Genomic DNA, 22461 nt, shown 5'->3' on the forward strand with positions numbered 1-22461 from the left:
GATTGTGTATGGATTTATAGACTAATAAGTCTAAGAGTGATGAAAAACTCTCGGCCAGTTAAATAAGTCCTGAATCAATCAGACCAGACAGGCTGACCCAGTTCTCAAGCCATTTAACAAGGATATTATGATCTACCTTGTCAAATGCTGCACTCAGATCCAGAAGGACAAGGACAGAGAGCTTTTCGAGTCAGCAATTTATTCTGAGGTCATTGCACAGACAGTATAGCTGAGACTATAGCACAGCCAGTACTGGTCAAGGTTGTGATCAATCACAAATCATTTAGCTGTTTGGATAAAAAAAATAATCTAGAATGTTACTTAAAAAGGAGAGGTTGGACTTCGGTTTAAAATTACTGAGGACTGAGGAGTAAGTATGAGTTTTACGGGCATGTAAAATGCTGCACGTTTTAAATGCTGATGGAAAAACATCTGTACTGAGGGAATAGTGAACAATAGCTAAAGTGTCCACAGATACAGAGTTAAAAATAGTCTTGAAGAACTTGGTGGGAATAGGATCAAGGGGGCAGGTAGATGAGTTAGGTTGTGACACCACTTTGTTCAACATCTCTGTGTCAATTGGTGTAAATGAGTTCATCGTGTGTAAATGAGTTCATCGTGTGTAAATGAGTTCATCGTGTGTGACGTGGTAAATAAACAACCCTCAAAGGTAATTATGGTCTCAGAGCACAATACCACCTAGAAACGTGCATTCTGATGGAAACTGATCTCCAGCTTTAAAATGATCAATTGATATAAAACCAGGTCCTTTGCAAGATTTTCCCAGGACGATGGGGCAGCATAGCTAAAAGTCATTTTTTTAACAAACTCTGTTTTTATGTTTGGAACATTGAATAATAATAATAACAACAATAATAATAACAACAATAACAATCCTACAGAGAAACATGAGAATAAAAACAAGCATAAAAAACAATAAAGCATAAAAACATAACCCAAAATGTAATTAAAAGTCAGAAAAGTCTATGCTAAAAAGGAAGGTTTATACACAAACGTGATTGGATTAGTGACAGATTGGTGACTGGTTGCCCCGTCACTCTGAGGCCCCTGCGTTCAAACAACATTGTCACGGTTCTTCTCTGTCCTAGCCCTACAGTGGTGGAATGAACTGCCCATTGATGTCAGGACAGCAGAGTCGCTGCCCATCTTTCACCGTAGGCTCAAAACTCACCTCTTCAAGAAGTACTACCAGGATCCTCCCTCTTTAGCACCTATTATATTTTAGTTAACTATTCTTCACTGTGCCTTCAGCACTAGATTATGCTCGTAGTCACTTGTTTTAGAAAGATGCACTTGTGAGTTCTGGCAAGTAGTAGTACACTGAGGTTTCCTATCCCAGCTGGCATTTCAACGTTGATTCACGGGTGATTCAACATCATGTGACTATGTGAATCAACGTTGGATTAGGTTTTGATTTTGAAAGGTGAATTAACGTTGATATCGCGACGTTGTTCCAACATCTTACTCTTCAACATGGGTGAATTAAGGTCTTACAATCACTGTTGAATATGTGTTGAATTTGAAAGGTGAATCAACTTTGAAATCCTTTGTTTCAACGGCTTACTTTTCAACATGGGTAAATTAAGGTCTTTGAGTCGACGTTGCATCACTGTTGAAACTGCAACTTTGTTTCAACTAATTACTTTTCAATCATGTAGCCACAGAGAACAAAGGCGTGAACTTTTTACAATTTTATTTTACATTAGAATCAAGATGCACATGTAGGCCTACAACAGCAGTGAATGGGGTTACAACACTGACAACTGTGCAAATAGCAACAACATCAATCCAACAATAATGTGAAAAATAAGTGTTTGTGGCACTGGCATGCACACACACACAAACACATTTTGTGACATACTTCTATACAGCAATGCTACAGAAAAAAGGCACTCAGTCAATCTGCCGGCTGGTAACAGCTTTTAGCTTTCTAAACATACAACCTCTGCAGCACAATACGACCAAGGATGTAGCCTATGTTAAAACGCGAAAGCAAAACCAACTTAGTTAGCAAGCTAAACAATATATTAACCTTACAATCTACAAGTAGCGGCAAAAGTTGGACATCAAGGGAATGACTGGCACATTGCTCAGCTTGTATATAAGTAGATACTAGCTGCGAGACAAACACACGATGCACCGCAACAAAATTTCCAAAGAAACTACGATGTCCATAATAGGACATCCTCGGATGTCCACACAAGGAAATTCGAATCTCATTCTTTGTGCAAGCGCAAAATAAGGATTTGTGACCAATAAAAATAATTTAGTGCAAAGATATATAAAGCAAAAACTTTGTTGGGCCACTTTTAACCCATATTGTGCATTAAAGGGCGATAAGGCAGGTTGAAGACATCATGTTGACGTTGTTGTACATCAACGTACAGATCTTCAACAGAATTTCAACATTGATTTATTAAAGCTGCTACGCAGCGATGAGGCGGGGCCAGACAATTTCCGACAAGTTTAGGAGCAATAAGCGAGAGAATAGGAAGACAACAAGAAAGTTGACATTCCAATGTTCATTTTGCATTGTAAAACATTTGTAAAACATTTTGATGCATTGTAAGCTCGATTTTGATAATTCAACAATCTGGTTAATGAGTTTGTGAATTACAGTCTGAAGATCCAGTGTAGCAAGTTTGGTGTTAATTGATTGAAAAATGTGGGATGAGATAATGTTTATTCATTTTTACAGGTTTTGTTTGCTTTTCTTCATAATTGAACATTAACTTCAGCAGCTGTGTGCTCAGTCAGTGGCCAATCAATGAATTTAGTCATTGTAATCCTCGGCGGGGGCTGGGTAGGGTTGCCAACAGCGACGTCTCCGATTGGTGGAGCTTGCGTTGGATTGTCGGTAGTGCAGTTCTCTCAGTATGAAGTGTTGGTTTCGGAGGACAGAATTAAATATATTTTAAAAAATTCAATTTTTGAGATAGAATTCTGAAAAAAATCACACTACATCGACGCTTTCATGACAATTTTGCCCTAATTTTTCATGAACATAGGACATTTATTGAGCGAGAATTTGTAGTAAATGTACAGTTGGACAATGTACTGTCGGATGATGCAGTGCATGCATTTTGGTTGCAATTGAAAAAAAAATGTGGAAGAAGTTGAGAAAATTATTTTTTTGACATAAAATTCTAAAAAAAATCACACTACATCTTGGATATGTTGCCAATGTTGTAACTTTTTATGAGGATGATCAGACATTGATTTGGCAAGAATTCGTAGGAACTGTATACAGAACTGTTAACAGTAAAACCTTTTGATGTGCTGTGGACTCAATTTTTCATATTTAAAAAATCTGTGAGGATCCTTTGGTAAGGACAGTCTGAATATGCAGTATATCAAATTTGGTGTCAATTAAACAAAAAAGGGATGGACTTCAAAATTCCTGCAAGGTCAGAGTGTATGAAAGTTTTGTCTCACTTGGGACTACATACATGTGGTGGTTTTACAGTGATGGCACCTATGACTGATTTATTATGATTTTTTAAGTTTTAAACTTTAGACTGTTGCTGTAGCGCCACCTTCAGGTTTATTGACCTATAATGCAGGTTGAGGACTTTTATGGAATACCAAATGTGCCAATATTAAATAAATAAATATCCCTTCATTATATAAATAATCATATGTATAAATACAGGAATATAAATAAATATAGATACATTGTGAAATCGCTAAATAATTAAATAAAATGCAAACAATTAATATTAAATATTATTTCATAATGTATGTTTTATTTCATATTTCACATTTTATTTTCAACTTGCACTTTTTATTTATTTCATAATGGTACTTTTCCAAAGGACACTTTATTTCATAATGTCACATTTATTTATTTCATGTTGACTCTTTTCATAATGACAGGCGTTGTTGAGAAAGTCCCCGTAACTTCCGATGATATTTATTCAGAGATATCAGTACTTACCAATGCCTGAGCTGTGATGGGTGAAGGCGGTAGGACAGCAGGTGGTTGTGGACCGGCTGTGGACCTGGACAACCGCTGCTGGATGACCGGAGCTGGACAGCTGTGGTTGTGGACAACAGTTGACTGGAGGTGGATGGCTGTGGAGGTGGACATGCAGCCATAAATGACACTGCACTGCTTGTTGCTAGACACAGATATCAACCAATATATATAATATATCAATCAATATTAGTCTCTCATTAGTATGATCGAGTATGATAACTAGCAAACTTAGAAACATGACAACCAGGTAACGTTAGCTATTCAGAAACAAGTCTCTCATCACAAAATCCGATCGCTAGCTTCGTTTTCTCAGTGTGCAAATCGTGATTGTATATACATAACATTACACACTTGTATGGCAACTAGGTAGTATACTTCGAAAATATATTAAATGAGAAGTGATATCACCAGATTATGAACGTAGCGAGAGCAAGTTAACTTTGCTTACCGTGAAGTGGAATGGAGTGAATGCGGGCGACAATGACAGAAGACTAGCGGAGAGAAGAAGACGGTTGAGCCCACACGCATGCGCGCGGAACGACGTGAGCTGAAGGGAGAAGCGGTGACCAAACAAAGCCGCGCATGCGCAGTTACGGGGACTTTCTCAGCAACGCCTGTCATTATGAAAATAGCATGGATGTATAATAGAACTGGATGCGGTGACTACGTTGACGCCTCGTTCTTTAGAGTGAAGCTTTTTGAAGGGTCCACCGCATGGAGGTATAATATAAACTGGAGACGGCATTGAAAATGGCTGCCTATTCATTTCAATGAAAGTTGCTCACCGGCGCATGAAGCCATTTGACGTAGTGGCCAAAGCTCGGTATTGCAAGTCACGTGACGGCATGTGGCCCAAGAACCTTATTTCCCATGGTTTGTGGATTATGATAGATGGGGCTAGAAAAGGAAAACAAAATTTTTCTGGGTATCATTCAGCATCAGAGACCAATCTAATCAATATAAACTTTTAATTCAATTGGGTTTTTTTGTTTTTGAAGCCACCAATACCTGTATCGAGCCCATTTGAAACATGTGCTGTGAACGAGCCTCGGGACGCTGGTCGCGCGTTCATGAGTCCTGCGAGCTCGGCGGAAAACACGTCACCATAGGAAGACCCGCCCTACTCTGCCTCTGATTGGATAGGAAGTCATATGTAATGACGTCGGCTAACATTTGCTATGCTTTTAGCAATGAAGCTGCTATGATCATGCTAATCATAGATATGAACGTATGTCTATGATGCAAATGATCATGACATGTGGTTACTTTAGGACATCGTTGGAAAAGATCTAGAGGGTAAGTGGGTCAATGTTGTATAACTTAGCTAACATTATCTAATGTTACATTTCTTTATATTAACGTCAACTATATTGATAGGCTAGGTAGCTATGCTAACGGTAGCTATGCTAACGGCTTAGGGTTAACTTTAGTTAATGCTAACGTTACGTTCGGAGGTCTCAGATGTATTTAAATTTTAACATAATGTTGAGCATGCTCAATGTGACATTGTTCATACATTGATTAGTCTGTAATCTTGTCTGGCGTTATTTAGCTATAGTGGGCTGATGCTTGCTGCTGCTACTATAGCATGCTTACTTGCAATGGTAATAATGCCTTCAGGTAATAACAATAACCATGCTTGATTAATTTGATGTATAATGTGGCAAATGCTATAGTAGCATCAGCAAGCATCAGCCCACTATAGCTAAATAACGCCAGACAAGATTACAGACTGTAATCAATGTATGAACAATGTCACATTGATCATGCTCAACATTATGTAAAATTGAAATACATCTGAGACCTCCGAACGTAACGTTAGCATTAACTAACGTTAACCCTAAGCCGTTAGCATTAGCTACCATTAGCATAGCTACCGTTAGCATAGCTACCTAGCCTATCAATATAGTTGACGTTAATGTAAAGAAATGTAATATTATATAATGTTAGCTAAGTTATTCAACATTGACCCACTTACCCTCTAGATCTTTTCCAACGATGTCCTAAAGTAACCACATGTCATGATCACTTGCATCATCGTTCATATCTATGATTAGCATGATCATAGCAGCTTCATTGCTAAAAGCATAGCAAATGTTAGCCGACGTCATTACATATGACTTCCTATCCAATCAGAGGCAGAGTAGGGCGGGTCTTCCTATGGTGACGTGTTTTCCGCCGAGCTCGCAGGACTCATGAACGCGCGCGCCCAGCGTCCCGAGGCTCGTTCACAGCACATGTTTCAAATGGGCTCGATACAGGTATTGGTGGCTTCAAAAATAAAATAAAAACCATTGAATTAAAAGTTTATATTGATTAGATTGGTCTCTGATGCTGAATGATACCCAGAAAAATTTTGTTTTCCTTTTCTAGCCCTATCTATCATAATCCACAAACCATGGGAAATAAGGTTCTTGGGCCGCATGCCGTCACGTGACTTGCAATACCGAGCTTGGCCTGAAAGCCCATGGTGGCTTCAATGCGCCAGGCTGATCCTGGGGGCTTGGTGCACCGACCCCTGTTGACATGCGCAGTTGTGTTTTTTTTTGCGTCATAGGCATGCGCAGTTGTGCTTTTTAACCACGTGATTTGTTGACCCGGCCGCGTTCACGAAGTTTACACGTTCATGTGGATGTTTAATGCGCGTTCACTGCTCTCCCCGCTGTATTGCATGTCCCTGCATTAGCATTGTTAGGTACATGCCATCAAATCACGATTGTGTCAAATATATAGTTTCGAAAAATTATTTCTTTATCCAGGCATCTTAGTTTTACCAGTTTCATTATAGCGGAGCAGGTTATATTTGCTCGTATGTGGTATTTATTTTGTTCACAAGTTCACGATCGTACAGCCAGGCTACAGAGCTCCAAAAACCGTAGCCATAGCAGAGGAGCGGCCGGAACAGAGCGCTCCTGTTGGGTACAGGAACGCGGCTAAGGGGAGTTTGTGCTGCTATTTTCCATTCGCCCTTGATGAATCCTTACACAAACCCATATCTATAACATATTCATTCTTCTTCTTCTTAATATTACTATTGTTATCATAAACGTACTCAGCGAATGGAAAATAGCACCACAAACCCTGTGCTTGTCCCCGCAACAGGAGCTCTCTGGGCCGGCCACAATGTGATGCAGCTCGGCTTGGCATAGGAGGTTCTGGATCTCTGTAGCCTGGCTGTACGATCGCGAAGTTGTGAACAGAAAAAATACCACATACGAGCAAATATAACCTGCTCCGCTATAATGAAACTGGTCAAACTAAGATGCCTGGATAAAGAAATAATTTTTCTAAACAATATATTTGACAGAATCAGTATTTTACGCAAGCTAGTTCTTAATGCTAATTCAGACACACTAACAGAGCGGGGGGAGCTGTGAATGCGCATTGGAAATCCGCAGGAACGCGGCGGGGTCTGAGAAAAGCACAACTGCGCATGTCAAAAGGGGTCGATTCGGCAAGATGGCGCTGGTCAAAATGTTTCAGGAAGTAAATCGCTTCCTGGCCCCTTGGAAAAGAGTCAACATGAAATAAATAAATGTGACATTATGAAATAAAGTGTCCTTCGGAAAAGTACCATTATGAAATAAATAAAAAGTGCAATTTGAAAATAAAATGTGAAATATGAAATAAAACATACATTATGAAATAATATTTAATATTAATTGTTTACATTTTATTTAATTATTTAGCGATTTCACAATTTATCTATTTATTTATTTTCCTGTATTTATACATATGATTATTTATATAATGAAGGGATATTTATTTATTTATTTAATATTGGCACATTTGGTATTCCATAGACTTTGGGTATAGTACTGGAGCTATGTGCAAAGTTTGGTGATTTTTTGTCCACGGGAAGTCAGACTTCAGTGGAAGATGAAGAATATAATAATAATAATAATAATAATATAGGCAAATACAATAGGGTTCCGGCAGCTATGCTGCCTGGCCCCTAATAAGTATTTTATCAACCTTTTTCAACCATTGAGCATTCAATATTGTTTCAAGGTTGAAACGACGACTGACATTAATCCAACTATATTTCAAAGTTGAAGGTCGGTCGTGAGCCAGCTGGGATGTTAAATGCATCAGCGTCAGCTAAATTAATGTAATATAATATAATAATTGACAATCCCTATCAATACATACTGTAGCCTACATCCATGACTCTGACTGGTACTTGTACGTGTGATGATGACTATTATAGAAGTACATGCTGCTTTTGTGGGTATGGCATTCCACAAAATAGATTAGTCCAACTATTTTCCTATCTTCAATTTAGACAGATTTTAAAGAAATCTAGAATCTGACATTTGGACTTTTATTGTGGTTGGATGCCAACCACCGATAAACCCCAACGAAGAAGACTTTTACTTCTGGGAACAGGTAGAAAGCAGCAGGAAGGCATTTAGCACTTAGCATTTAATTGTTTACTTTCTTAGGTGACAGTGTTGTTGGGTAGGTTTAGGGTTAGGTGATGTTACACGCTCTTGTGCAGTAGGTGGCGGTATGCAGAGGTTGTTTGCGATCCGCCAGTAAAAGAAGAAGAAAAAGAAGAAGAGACTTTTATTGTGAAACTGCATTTCCGTCCCATTTGAGTGCGACATGACTCGGAAGTCATTCTGTCTCGTAAAAGCAACGCTTCAGTCGGCTAGCAAGCAATCTTCTGCCGAATAAAATAATAATTGTTTGATGTAATTATTATTCGTATACACATATTGAAAATTAACGTAACACTCCTTGGACATGGCAGAGGCGATTCAGAAAAAATTGCAGTCGGAGCTAGATAAATACCAGCAATTACAAAAAGGTACTAGCTCTGCTAGCTAACTAGTGAGATGCTAAATGCATGGTCTTCATGAGGAGCGCTAACCAGCCCGGGCTGATTCAGCAGAGCTATAGATAGATCACTAAACATATTTATATCTAACTGCTGGTAGAATGAACAATGCAGATGTACAGTGAACTTATGTATTCCTTCCTTTCTTTCAGATGTCAGTAAGAGCATGTCAGCAAGACAGAAGCTGGAGGCACAACTGACAGAAAATAATATTGTCAAAGAGGTGAGAGCTGTTCTCTTAAACTGCGGGTTCGGGCTGAGAAATCGGGTGATTGGTGAATTAATGTGCATCTTCTTCACGTTCAATGTCATAGGAGTTGGATATGTTGGACATTCAGAACACAGTCTACAAGCTTATTGGCCCAGTTCTAGTGAAGCAAGACATGGACGAAGCCAAAGCTACTGTTGCCAAGAGGCTAGAGTACATTAACGGAGAGATGTAAGTCTGGGAAATGAATTAATGTAAATGTGTAAAATTGTCTCCTTAACATTCCAATTACATTAATTGTTTTAGGTATTTTGTCCACACTAGGTTGTTGAACAATGATTACCTTGACACAACAAATATGGATCTGGTTCTTTTCTCTTAAGCACCCGTTGTATATTTTTCTACTACTCCACTTTGACTTTAGCACTAAATGATGTTCTTCGTCACTTGTTTAGAAAGGAGATGAGTTTGTGAGTTCTGGCGAGTAGTAATACACTGACTACCTACGTTAAATGTAATTTCTGCTTAATGACTGTAATGTAATTTAATAATGTATGGAATTGGTCCCAAGTCCAACCCAGGTTGCCATCTCAGAGTTGCCTCTGTCTTCTGTCCTAGCCAGCGGTATGAGACACTGCTGAAGGACATGGAGAAGAAGTCGGACCAGTATCGGGAGGTTCTGTCCAGCCTGCAGCAGGAGTATCAGAAGGCCCAGGGACCGGCTGTGGGGAAAGTTTAAGCTGTGGAACGGACACGCCCACTCACTCACTCACTCGCTCACTCACTCACTCGCTCACTCACTCACTCACTCACTCACTCACTCACTCACTCACTCACTCACTCACTCACTCACTCACTCACTCACTCACTCACTCACTCACTCACGCTCTTGAAGACATGAATGAATCCAGTAGGGGAGTGTTGTGTTTCAGCCTGTCACCAGAGATGGGATAACTACGGCATGTTTGTTTTTATTGTTATACAGCAGTTCAAGGTGTTAGTGAGGGTTTCCTGTTGTTATTATAAATAAATAATGCTTTTTTTTCATTATTTGCGACTAAATGTTGTGTCCTCATCCTTTTCCCTTATTTAGGAAAACTACGAGTGTTGATCTGAATTGTTTCCATTGCCGTGATGTGGATTTCTGCAACTGTGATGCACACATCCCCAATGTTTAACAAACATATATAATTGGTGTATTGTCCCATCAGATTCCATTCCTCTATGAAAAACACTGTTGTAGGCGATCAAATGCTCAATCTTACAAACTACTAACTTTTATGAAGATAAAAAGATCATGATGTTTAATCAGTCCATGGCCATAGTAAAGCTATTTTATCATCTGCAGTGGGGTTATTCTTGAAAAACAAACGAACTGGAAGGTCATCAACTCAATGGCATTGGTGCTCAAGAGCAGGGTTTCCCAACCTGGGTTCCGGACCCCTTTAGGGCACCAATGATCGCAGGGGGTGCACCAGGCCTCAGATAAAGCCTTAATATCATATTTAGCTAGACAAATATTTGTTAAAGAATCATGTCATTGACATGTCACACAGCAGTTATAACAAAATACATGATTATATCTGATCAGGTCAAAAGCATACTAGCCTACACTACAATTCTATGTATATAAATTCAACAAATTAATCTGAGACTCTGATTTGCGTCAACATTGACGTTACTGCCAAGTTGTCGAAGTGCTTCATTGTACCTTAATTTACACCTGATGGAATTTGCCGTCCCGAAGTAAATCCCATCAGGTGTAAGTTGGGGGGCTCTAAGGAAGAAAGGTGGGGAACCACTGCTCTAGAGTCTGATATGAGACCCCAACTTCTCAAGATCGGATCAGTCTTATCGCGCCCTCTGGTGGCGGTTTGGAATAATACCATGGAGACAACCTGAGTTGCTGACCACTTGATCTGAACTTTAACTGTGGCTCGGGACCGGGATATTGTACATGGTAGGGATTGCTTCAGACCTGCGATTGATTCTCTGACTGGTTATTCACGTCAATATGTCTCTCCAATGCTCGGAAGCCCTGGTGGTCCTAAAAAGGCGTTGAGACCAATACGTCCTTGGGACCATAGAGGTTGGCCCCCCTTGGGTTTTCTTTAACGTAGTTGACGGAATGGGGGGTCGCTACTGGAGCGAACAATTTGCTCTAATTACAGGGGCAGGCAAGCGGCCCCTGAGACCAGCAGATGTTGACCAGAGGAATCTCATTCAGACCTAGAACTCATTGAATCAGACCGTATAGCCCAGTATTGCGCACAGGCAGCGAGGCGTGTAACACTAAGCACGCACCCCCCGCAGCTCCGGTCACATGCGCATTGCAATCAGAAGTCGATGGAGCACAGCGGACCGCATTGAGGGCCGTCAACCACAATTAATGTCCAACATAGATAAGCCACTCCCCTTCATCGCCCTCCCGCAGAGGATTAAACAACATGAATAATAAGCGTAGAAAGGCGGAGTTGACAAATTCTAAGAACTTACAATACCGAATATCCCCCCTCTAAAACCATGGCAATGGATTACGTTCATGATGGGTAGCTAGGCTAAAAGCCTAGCCTGATATCAGACAGAATTGTCAACTCGTTAGCCTACAAGAATCAGTCAACTTCGGTGGAGTGGGTGGATTGGAAGGTGTGGACCCACGACCCAGGCTACTAAAAGCCTGAAACTAGGACGTTCTAAATGTTGAATGTTCTGTGATTTAAGGTGCGTGCTACTCGAGTGCTCTAAGAACTTTTTGCTGGAAATGCTGAATCAATCATCTGTGCACAATGAGCCTGTATGCTTCAGTTCCCATGCGTAAAAATGCGCATGGCACACATAAGCATAGCTGATATTTATGGGAAAAGCACCCAGTCGTCCGGGACCACGCTGCGTATTTGACATTATTCATGCGTCTGTGCCAAGTGGTAGTGGTATGACTTGTCCTTTACGCACATTTCACGCATGAGGTAAAAACCTTCGATTCGAATTTCAAAGTAGGCTACTAGGCCTATTACTAATGCGTTGAAATGACGAAAAGGAAATGAGCTATACATTAATAATATATGGGTTTATGTTTATTGTAATCACTTTTTGAAGCACGGCTCCGTGTACAATTAGCCCACATAAGTCATTTTGGGTAAATATTTATTAATGAGGATCTGATCTTTGTCTGACAGCCCATGAATCCAAACGAGAAAGCATTCTATATACAATAGAATATGTACACATGTAGTATATCACAATACTGACAAAGAATCGGTATAAGCAAGTTGTATCAGGGCCATGGTCGCCACACATGGTGGCTGTGTTGAGGGATGGGTTGGGTGGTGATCGTGAAGAGCTTGTCCCGGACGACTCTGGAGCTCTTGTCTTGCAACATGTACTCCGTGCAGAGGGTCCATCACCAGGGGGAACACAAAGACAGCGCCCACGGTGCTCGATCGTGTGCATCTGTGCTCTGGTGCTAGGGCTGCCGGGGAGCCCAGGAGAGAGGGCTGTGGGTAGAGTCCTGTCTGTCTCCAGCTGCTCGCCGTTTTCCTTCAGGAACTCCGCAGCCCTCTGCAGGCAGGCTGAGAAGCCATCCAAGTGTTCTCTGTGCCTCCCTTCTCTCTCTCGGGCTCTACTCTTCAGGAACTGGATCGTGGTGCTCCAGAATCTCTGCCTTCTCCACTCGGCGGTTTGACAATCCCTAAAGAAACGCAAAGTACATTTAGGCTACTTCATCAGTGCACCCCTCAGTCTTGTAAATATTTAGCAGGGAACAGTCACGTGGGTGTGGTGGAGACGGGATACCTGATGTTGTTGCTCTTTCATAAGTAATGTTCTTAATGTCTCCAGACTGCTGTTCATTCTTTCCACCTGTGGCTTGGGATGCTGCAAAAAAAAGAATTAAATGAACATCATCATCATCTGCAGTCTGTTGCACACATTCGGAATACTACAAAGTGTCGACCTTCCACTCTGCTCGAAACATAATGGTCGTCTTTTCCTTACCTTTGTAACGGAGTGTATAGAATCAAGTCTAAAGTCAATATCTACAGCCGGGTTCATTCTGTCACAACTAAGCGGAACCATACAGTGAGTGAGTGAGTGAGTGAGTGAGTGAGTGAGCTGCTGGGGTTGGGTCGGGTCCGGCCAGGGGGGGGGGGGGGGGGCTCTGCTGGGGTTGGGTCGGGTCCAGCCAGGGGGGGGGGGGGGGGGCTCTGCTGGGGTTGGGTCGGGTCTGGCCAGGGGGGGGGGGGGGCTCTGCTGGGGTTGGGTCGGGTCCGGCCAGGGGGGGGGGGGGCGGTGGGGTTGGGTCGGGTCCGGCCAGGGGGGGGGGGGGGCTCTGCTGGGGTTGGGTCGGGTCCGGCCAGGGGGGGGGGGGGGGGGGGGCTCTGCTGGGGTTGGGTCGGGTCTGGCCAGGGGGGGGGGGGGCTCTGCTGGGGTTGGGTCGGGTCCGGCCAGGGGGGGGGGGGGCTCTGCTGGGGTTGGGTCGGGTCCGGCCAGGGGGGGGGGGGGGGGGCTCTGCTGGGGTTGGGTCTGGTCTGGCCAGGGGGGGGGGGGGCTCTGCTGGGGTTGGGTCGGGTCCGGCCAGGCCCCGCCCCCTTCCCCAATTTGATTTATTAAGCGAATTAACAAATTACAACGGGCACGAGCCCTTCATACTTGTCTTCGCCCAGATGCGCAGGGGGCGCTCTCACAGGCTCCCAGACAGAATGGAGGCCTATTCCAACATTTCTCTTAAAACCTGCAGATTTACATTTGCCCCTATAATCTTCCACCGTGTTGGAGAACTGTAGAATCACAATATAAATCTCATTTACAGACCGTTACTTAATAGCTTTGCACTCCTCCTGGGTGGGCGGCCGCTTCCCTTTCCTCGTTGGAGTGATATATTATAAATATATATAAATATTTACCCTCTCTGATATTTCTGCAGATAAGACTATTTTTTATTTACAACTTCGTAGTGCCCATGGGGGGCAGATTTAGAGACCCATCCCATCCACAACATTTGCACAATCAAGTCCTGGCATGTCTTGATAGTCTTTATTTATTACCAGCGCTGCAGATTCTAACCTTTACAAGTTCATATCCGTTGGAGCCAAGAGCTTTCCATTTCGTCTAGTGCAATTAACTGGAATATGGTGTGAGTGAGTATTTTAATATGGTGTGAGTGAGTATTTGAATATGGTGTGAGTGAGTATTTTAATATGGTGTGAGTGAGTATTTTAATATGGTGTGAGTGAGTTTTTTTCTGTCATCCAGAAACCCAAATTACCAAATAATTCATTAATACATAGGGTATGCTGTAGGCCTTGTCACCGTAAATTATCTCAAAACCCTAATTGTGAAGTATGTTGCCTTAATTGGAACCCCTGGTACCTTTATCCTTTGGTCTGGGAATGCTGGCTGTTTCATTATCTTGGAGAATACTAGAGGGTGTCTGTAGTGTTGGGGGTTCAAATATTTCACTGGGCTGGACTACTGCAATGCTCTACTGCTTCTACAAATGATACAGGACACTGCAGCACGAGTCCTCACTAAGACTAGATGGGGTTACACAACGCACCAGTCTTAAAATCACTACACTGGTTACCTGTACATTTTAGAATAGACTTCAGAATGATTTTTCTAGTCTTTAAATCTCTCCTCAGTCACACACCTGAGTAGTCTACATTTCAGACAGACTGATACTGAACTCCTCACAGTTCCAAAAGAGACAGCTTTCACTTCATGTCCCCAGCCTCTGGAACACCTGCCAGATAACCTAAGAAGGGCTGAAACTGTGGATATTTTTAAGCAAGATCTTAAGACTTAACTATTCAATCTCGCCTACAATCACTAACCAGGACCTAGAGACATTGAGAAGCAGCTAGTGAATCTTTCGTGTACATCCTTGGTGTATATCCTTTTATGCACTGTGTACATCTAGATGTGTGTTTCTTAGCGACTGGCATTGCTTGGTGAAAATGTGTGTTGCTTATGTGGATCTGTGGATTATATGCATGCTACTAACCCTTTTCTGCCTCTCTTCTCCCTTGTGCGACTCCATCTTATTTTCTAACCAGATCCTGTGGATGGTCGATCACCTCCAGACCACCCTGGGTCTGGTAGAAACCTCTGTGATTGATGTAGAGGTCCAGTGCAGCTACTAACCCTGTCTCCCTCTCTCCTCCCTACGTCTCTCCCTCTTGTACTATACCAAGGTCCCGGAAAGTCTCTCCTCACCCCTTTTTCCGGTCCAGGTCCTCCTAAGGTCCCCATGGCTCCCGGTGAGACCACCTGCCATCCTTGTGTCCATCTCCCCCCACTGTGTGTCCCTCTCCCCCCACTGTGTGTCCCTCTCCCCCCACTGTGTGTCCATCTCCCCCCACTGTGTGTCCATCTCCCCCCACTGTGTGTCCATCTCCCCCCACTGTGTGTCCATCTCCCCCCACTGTGTGTCCATCTCCCCCCACTGTGTGTCCATCTCCCCCCACTGTGTGTCCAGATCCCCCCACTGTGTGTCCATCTCCCCCCACTGTGTGTCCCTCTCCCCCCACTGTGTGTCCCTCTCCCCCCACTGTGTGTCCATCTCCCCCCACTGTGTGTCCATCTCCCCCCACTGTGTGTCCAGATCCCCCCACTGTGTGTCCATCTCCCCCCACTGTGTGTCCATCTCCCCCCACTGTGTGTCCATCTCCCCCCACTGTGTGTCCATCTCCCCCCACTGTGTGACGCCAGCTGTCCCTATCACCCCCCCCCCCCCTTTTTTTCTCTCTTCTTTATGTTTCCCTGATTTGTATCTTTACCTAGTTTACTCCATATTGTATAATAATGTATAGGATCCTGTCTGCTATAAGTGCTTATTGTGCCTTATTATGTGAAACACTTACATATGTAATTATGGACTAGGTATACTGTAGCTGTAGGCCTAATGACCTACCATGTGGGCCACGCCTCTGTAACTATGTATCTGCTCTACTGATAGTCATGTCTCTCTTGTGAAGTACTTAGCCCATGTTTCGTGCTCTGTAAATGTTCTTAGCCAATAGACTTAAACATTTTCCAGGAGTTACTTGATTGTCTTCTGGAGAGAGGCCAGGGAAGAATTTTTACAGCTCATCTTTTTGGCCCCCGGGTGAAACTGTTTTTATTTTTATTTTTTTGCTTCTCTCTGGAAATGGGCGGGTCTTTGTTCACCCCCCCCTTTGCTCTCTGTAAAGCGCACTGTGTATGAAATGCGCTATACAAATAAAGTTTGATTTGATTTGAGATGGAAGAACATCCCCTGACATATCAGAACTACGCGTCTACAGTAGAGGACCAACAGATGTCAGTGGCCCTTATTCTGGGACTAGCATGACAATCATATATGTATGTATATGAATGCAACCTATGTATAGCCTATGTAGTTTTAACATTTTTGTTTATGTTGAAAAAAAAAATCATCGCAAAAAATTACAATGGGCATAAGGTTGGGTTCATTAAATTAGCAGTGTAGCCTCAACATTTCACCATGATAGAGGTTGACCAATATACACCAATTGGCACCTTGCTGTTATTCATGCAGCCCTCTAGCACGCTCACCCTCTGCTGGGTGTTAACAGCTGTGAGCTCGAGCCCCTCTGCAGAGCACCTCCAGGCTCGTGGGTGAATGAACACGTGATCCATCACACCTCTGAACACGTGATCCATCACACCTCTGAACACGTGATCCATCACACCTCTAAACAACACGCGACTACACAGGTCAACAAGTCAAGATGGAGGAATATATTCGTTTACTTTGCAAGATTATTTATGTAACTCGGCAACCAATTAAAACAGAAATAAACGTCATATTCGCCCACGTTTTATAATTTCTGTAACATTATCCTATATGTTTAGTTTCCATATGCCTACAACTAGGCTAGGTGCGAACTTGGGGAGTTTGTTTTGTGTGTGAATTTTATAGGAATTTGAGTGACAAAAACTCTAGGCTACCAAACGGCTCGTTACGAGAAACCTAACAAATAGCCAAAAGGTGACAGCAAACAGGCAACGTTGCTCCATCTCTCCCCTTGCACACCTCCTCGGTCGTGGGAACGGCTGGGAAGATCCTCGCATATCTGTTAGGTCTGATTATGGACACATACACGTTATGACCTCAGTAAGTCAGTATTGTCTAGCCTATTTACTCATATAGCATATATACTTGTGTATAGAGCACACATCAAATGAGTCTAGACATTTCTATATCGTGTAGGCTCTGTACAAAGCGACTTGTTGCCTTGCCTTGTACCAGTTCAGTCGTTCGCTTTGAACATTGGATACCAATACATAAACACACTATAGGCTTAAGCACACTACACTTCCGCAACGGACATGCACACTAAAACAATCCCCCTAAACCATTTAATCCATTCACTACGACTGCGTTTTAGTGTGGATTCTCCAATAATGTCCATTCAACAGGTTTCTCTAATCTTCTTTGAGACACATTCCCTTCAAATGAATCCTTAATCTGATTTCGATTTTAACCCCTTTATCTCCAGGCTTTAGGAAAGGGCTGAAAAGATCCAGACAAAAGCGCGTCAACGACCTCACAACGAGACTTCAGCCCATTCACCTTCGTTTAAGCAAGTTGCTACAGACACATGCTAGACCATGTTTTGAGACACAATATTTAAGTGATTTAAAAAAATATTTCAAGTTTTAAAACTGATTGGATTTCACTTTGTAGGCTATATTATAATTAATATTATTGAACCCTTGTTTATTTGCACTCGTGTACATTAGGATTTATGTATATTTTATTTGTATATATTATTTTATTTTGTACCAATTGTAATTTGTTGCCTGTGCAACTTTGTATTTTGATGCTAAAACAGTGCAACAGACTGGACCCCAAACCTGTGGTATGCTATTTGAGTCTGTGTGCTGGTCTATTGGGGCAAGCTAAAGACCCATCACTGATTTAAAGCTTCTTTGTCAATTGCAGATTGCTGCATCTATGGGTGCTTTGAAACTGATTGAAGTTGTCCATTCAATGATATAGGCCTTGGAAAGGCTGCAAATTATCAATGATCTGCCTTTCCATACATGCACACCTGGGCAGGTTCCTCTATCTGCATCTCAATGTATATTCTCAGTGTTTCCTTAAGGTAACCCATCTCAACTACGGGGCTCAAGTATGTGTTAACTGTCTATACTTGCCTTGCTCCTCAAACAAGTGTGCAAATCTCAGGACGGTTCTCAAGTGCAGCTGCTAGCCATTCACACTAATAGATGGTTACTACAGGAGTCACACAAATATCTGCTTCACTTCATTTTAATATAAAAAATAAAGGCCAGCAATGTTTTGCCATGTTTAACATCAACATGATGTGTGTGTTTCTCAGACAAAACACATAGGAACATGAACTATATTCAATGTAAACACCATACAGAAAAGCAGTGTCTTAAAGAAAAATCCCCCCTCCCAAAAATCAACATCTTCCCAGCTGTAATGTACAAAAATAGGGTACACAATTCAGCTGCAGACTGAAACAATACAATTGTGCAACAGCACCTCAAACACCATACAGAAAAGCAATGTATTGTAAAATCAAATCAAATCAAATCAAATCAATGTGTCTTCCCAGCTACAGTGTACAAAAATAGGGTACACAATTCAACTGCAAACTGCAACAATACAATTGTGCAACAGCATCAACAAAAGAAAACATTTGTGATTCATGAATATCTCAAATAATAATTCATCTTTCATTGACATGGACTCAGTAAAAAATACATAAATAAAGAGCCATGCAAAGGTAGAGGTTGAGCACATTCAGTTAGAATGGATCAAAATTCATTTATCATGGAATGATCTAGAACATTCCCATACACAGAAGCACAGCATCATCAATATCTTTGATAAAAAAAATATACTATACTGTACAAGTGTATCCACAAAATATATACAGAGGTAGTAGTAGTGGTAAATACAGAGGTGGGTAAATTCTTGATTAATGATTAATACAGTTGATCAGAAAATCGTGGAGTAAACTTTCAGCCCAGTCATTTCAAAGAGGTGGTAAAGTGAGTTTACTTGGGTTGAGCCTCCACAACACCCCGATGATTTAGACAAGGGTCCTAGTCAGACAACCACGTGACACCTTTCCACTGTCCACTGCACATGCCACTTAATGCCAACCAGCCCCCGCTGGTCACGATGGGAGAGAAAACGTCCCGGCAGCCTCTCCAGTGCCAAGTACCCCGGCTGAGGCTAGGGGAGGCTGTTTCTCACTACTGGGGCCATGGCCTCCACACCGAGCCACTGAGCTCCATGTACGGGGTGGGAGGGGGACTCTGGCTGAGGCCAGTTCTCTGGGTCGGACTGCTCAGACCCAGGGCCTTGTGGCGGTGAGACGCCTGGCTGAGAGGAGAGGGTTGGTGCTGTCCGGACACGGTGACAGGGCTGGGAGGGGTGGGCGGCGCTGGGTAGGACTGGACATGAGCTGGAGGGTGTGTGAGGCTGGGGAGTCCCCTGGAGGTGTCAAGCAGGGTGTCAGCAGTGTCCTCCAGTTCTTTGCCCTTGGTGGCAATGAAGTGGCCCACTCTCAGTAGACATGACCTCATGCCCTCCTCGTAGCTGTGCCAGTGCCTGCATGGGGGGGACGCGCCCCCTCTCTCACTGGAGAGGCCCCGCTTCACTCCCTGGGGCTCAGTCCTCAGGAGCTCAACCACACTCTCAAGAATCTCTGCCTTTTCGACCTTGGGATCCTTGAATTTCTAATTTAAAAAAGAGTCAGGGATTATTCTACAGATAATTAATGAACAGATGAAATGATATAGTCTGGAGACTGCATAGAACATTAAAAGACCAGTGCAATGAAAATAAACACACCTCGTTACGTGTAGTTTCCAACAACAAACGGCGTAGACTTTCCAAACTGTGGTTGATACGATCTCTGCGGCGTTTCTCCATGAGCGGTTTGCGAACCTGAATAGAACAGAATAGCAGTTATTTATCCACTCTTTGTTGGATTAGGTTAAATGAATGGCTATTATGGAAATAAATTGACATCATATTCGGACACACTGAAAGTCAGTTTAAAATTACGAATTTACAAAATAGTCTAGTGAATATAATGGCTCTATTTCAATCTCTAAAAATATGTCTTACTCTTCGTGCAGCATGTTGGTCTGGGAACGCAGGTTCCTCCATGGTTTTCATGTCGAGACGTTGTGAACGGTGGAATAAATGTGATGAGATGTTTTGCTGCAATTAAATACTATAGTTGCCAACAGAAAACCACGCCCCCTTGGCCCCCTGTTCAAGTTTGTGATTATATCGAAGGGGTTGGATTATACGAGAATACTGCTCTCGCCTCTGACGTACACTCAAATTAAACCACTCGATTGGCTAATTCAAGAAAGAACGCTTCTGCTACACCCATCCCATGCGCAATTACGCACGGGCGACCTGAATGGCACTGAATGGCTTCACACATCTCCTTCCATGCAGATGATGGCGTAATATAGGGCAGTTCTCAGATTTGCACTGCAGAGGCCTTCTAGGATACCCCATTTTGAATCCCACTTAGGATCAAGGCATGTTAAATACTGGACACTCAAGAACAATGAGACCTGCCATTCATACTCAATTGTGCCATTAACGAAACATCGATGGTAGGAAAGGAGCAGTTGGAGGGTGATCACCCTAGGCTATCTCCGCGCTTTGCACGCTCTGCACACACAGGCCTGCGTCCTATCCACGTTGACGTTCACGCGTGCCGTCATCTTTATTCGTTTATTATTGTGTGACACCATTGACTGGTTCAGTGTTGACATAAACTCTGCGAACCCCCGTTCAAACAACCTCCATCTTTCACCCTCTGCTGAAGTGAGCCATTGCTTACTCGCGCCTCACGCCCGCACCTCGAGAACACCTCGCTGAGAAGAGGGGGTTAGAGGGGTTAGAGGGGGGTTAGAGGGGGGGGACACCATCTAGAAAGGGTCACTCCCCCCAAAGTACTGTGTATGTATGCTCATGTAAAGTCTGCTCTAGCCTCCACTTAAACCAAACAACTTTTGGTCGAATGTCCTGACATGAATGTTGTGAAAAATGTGGTGTCTTTCAGAAAGGCGTTTGCTTTGCTGTTTAGTCTTTTAGGAGAGGCTGCAATTTCCGAGTCCCAGCACTGTATCCCAGCCTGATCCTTTAATAGGATAACGTCTACGTGGAGATAACACCGGGATGATAGGATCACTGACATCCCGTAGAGATTAGCTGGATTTTGGGGTCGCAATATAGTTCCGTTTAACAAGAACGAGAAGAGAAGAGAAGCCGGATTAGTCATTGATGAACGCTCTGACGAATCATGAATTAAAATGCACAGGGCACGTATTTGAGCTCTGACGCAATAGCCTGCTAGACAATGGATTTTCATATATATAAAACAATTAAATCACTCGATTGGCTAATTCAAGAAAGAACGCTTATATATATATATTTATAAGCGTCCTTTCTTGAATTTGCAGAATCCCATATATGTATGCTAGCTCAAATGATTCGAAATGACAAACGGAGACAGGGAATTCAATTGCCCGTTTCTGTTTACTCGTGAAACTAATTGCAAAAGCGAGTATATCCAGGTACCCGCCCAGTATGACTCCCATTGATAGACACTGCGCTTGCCTGCGCCACTGAGGGACGCAATTAGGGACATCTGGCTCGGTCACACAGACCCGATAGTCCCGTCCAATATAGAACTCCATCATGCACATCTACAGCTACAGGTGGACCATTCAAAGACGATTGTGCACCAAATATATCAGCCCTTCCAATCATTATTCAACAATGTATGTTAACTTATTGCCATTTAGTAGGCTACAGTGTACCAATTCAACCTATTATTTGATTAATTTAGTTTGGACACACACACACACACACACACACACACACACACACACACACACACACACACACACACACAGTTTAGGCACAGAATTCTGCATGGCAAGATCATTATCTTCAGGTCTCTGTGCATACGTCCCAAGCATCTATGACCGAGTGTCCTCTCTAAACCACACAAGAGCACGCTTACACTCAGGTGCGACTTGTTATCTTTACACCACGTTACGCAGGGCCCGGGACCCCTCCCCAAATGGGACTTCGCTTTGCATTTGTTTCTTTGCGCACCCACGTTTGTCTTTGATATGGCCAAAACACGTTGGCAGTATAAAATAGACAAGAAATCTATAATCATAGCCTATGTCATTGGCATGTTGGCATATTATTCTTTTGGCTATAATGTGTGACTTTACCACATAACGGTATAGCCTAGGAGGCGAGGAAAGGATGATCATTTGGCCGTTTTAGACACTTTAGGAAATGTGCCAATACCTCACACATCATAAAGAGTGAAATGAAGACACGTAGCGTGTCACTTCATCACTGTTCCCATGAGAAAAACC

General features: G+C 42.7%; 1 protein-coding gene across 1 annotated transcript; it reads left to right on the plus strand.

The window, feature by feature from the left end:
• The first annotated feature begins 8638 nt into the window (after positions 1-8638).
• pfdn6 (prefoldin subunit 6) lies at positions 8639-10090 on the plus strand. Its single transcript, XM_084459461.1, has 4 exons — positions 8639-8813; positions 8996-9066; positions 9158-9282; positions 9670-10090. The coding sequence occupies exons 1-4, from the start codon at positions 8750-8752 to the stop codon at positions 9788-9790; spliced, it is 381 nt and encodes a 126-aa protein (XP_084315587.1). The 5' UTR covers positions 8639-8749; the 3' UTR covers positions 9791-10090.
• Positions 10091-22461: the final 12371 nt, after the last annotated feature.

The sequence above is a fragment of the Borostomias antarcticus genome (assembly GCF_949987555.1).
Source record: "Borostomias antarcticus genome assembly, chromosome: 28".
Lineage (NCBI taxonomy): Eukaryota > Metazoa > Chordata > Actinopteri > Stomiiformes > Stomiidae > Borostomias > Borostomias antarcticus.

Coding starts and splice junctions, on each gene's coding strand:
- pfdn6 (XM_084459461.1), top strand. CDS start 8,750: ATGGCAGAGGCGATTCAGAAAAAATTGCAGTCGGAGCTAGATAAATAC. Junction 8,814..8,995: donor ATACCAGCAATTACAAAAAG/GTACTAGCTCTG, acceptor CCTTTCTTTCAG/ATGTCAGTAAGAGCATGTCA. Junction 9,067..9,157: donor AAAATAATATTGTCAAAGAG/GTGAGAGCTGTT, acceptor TCAATGTCATAG/GAGTTGGATATGTTGGACAT.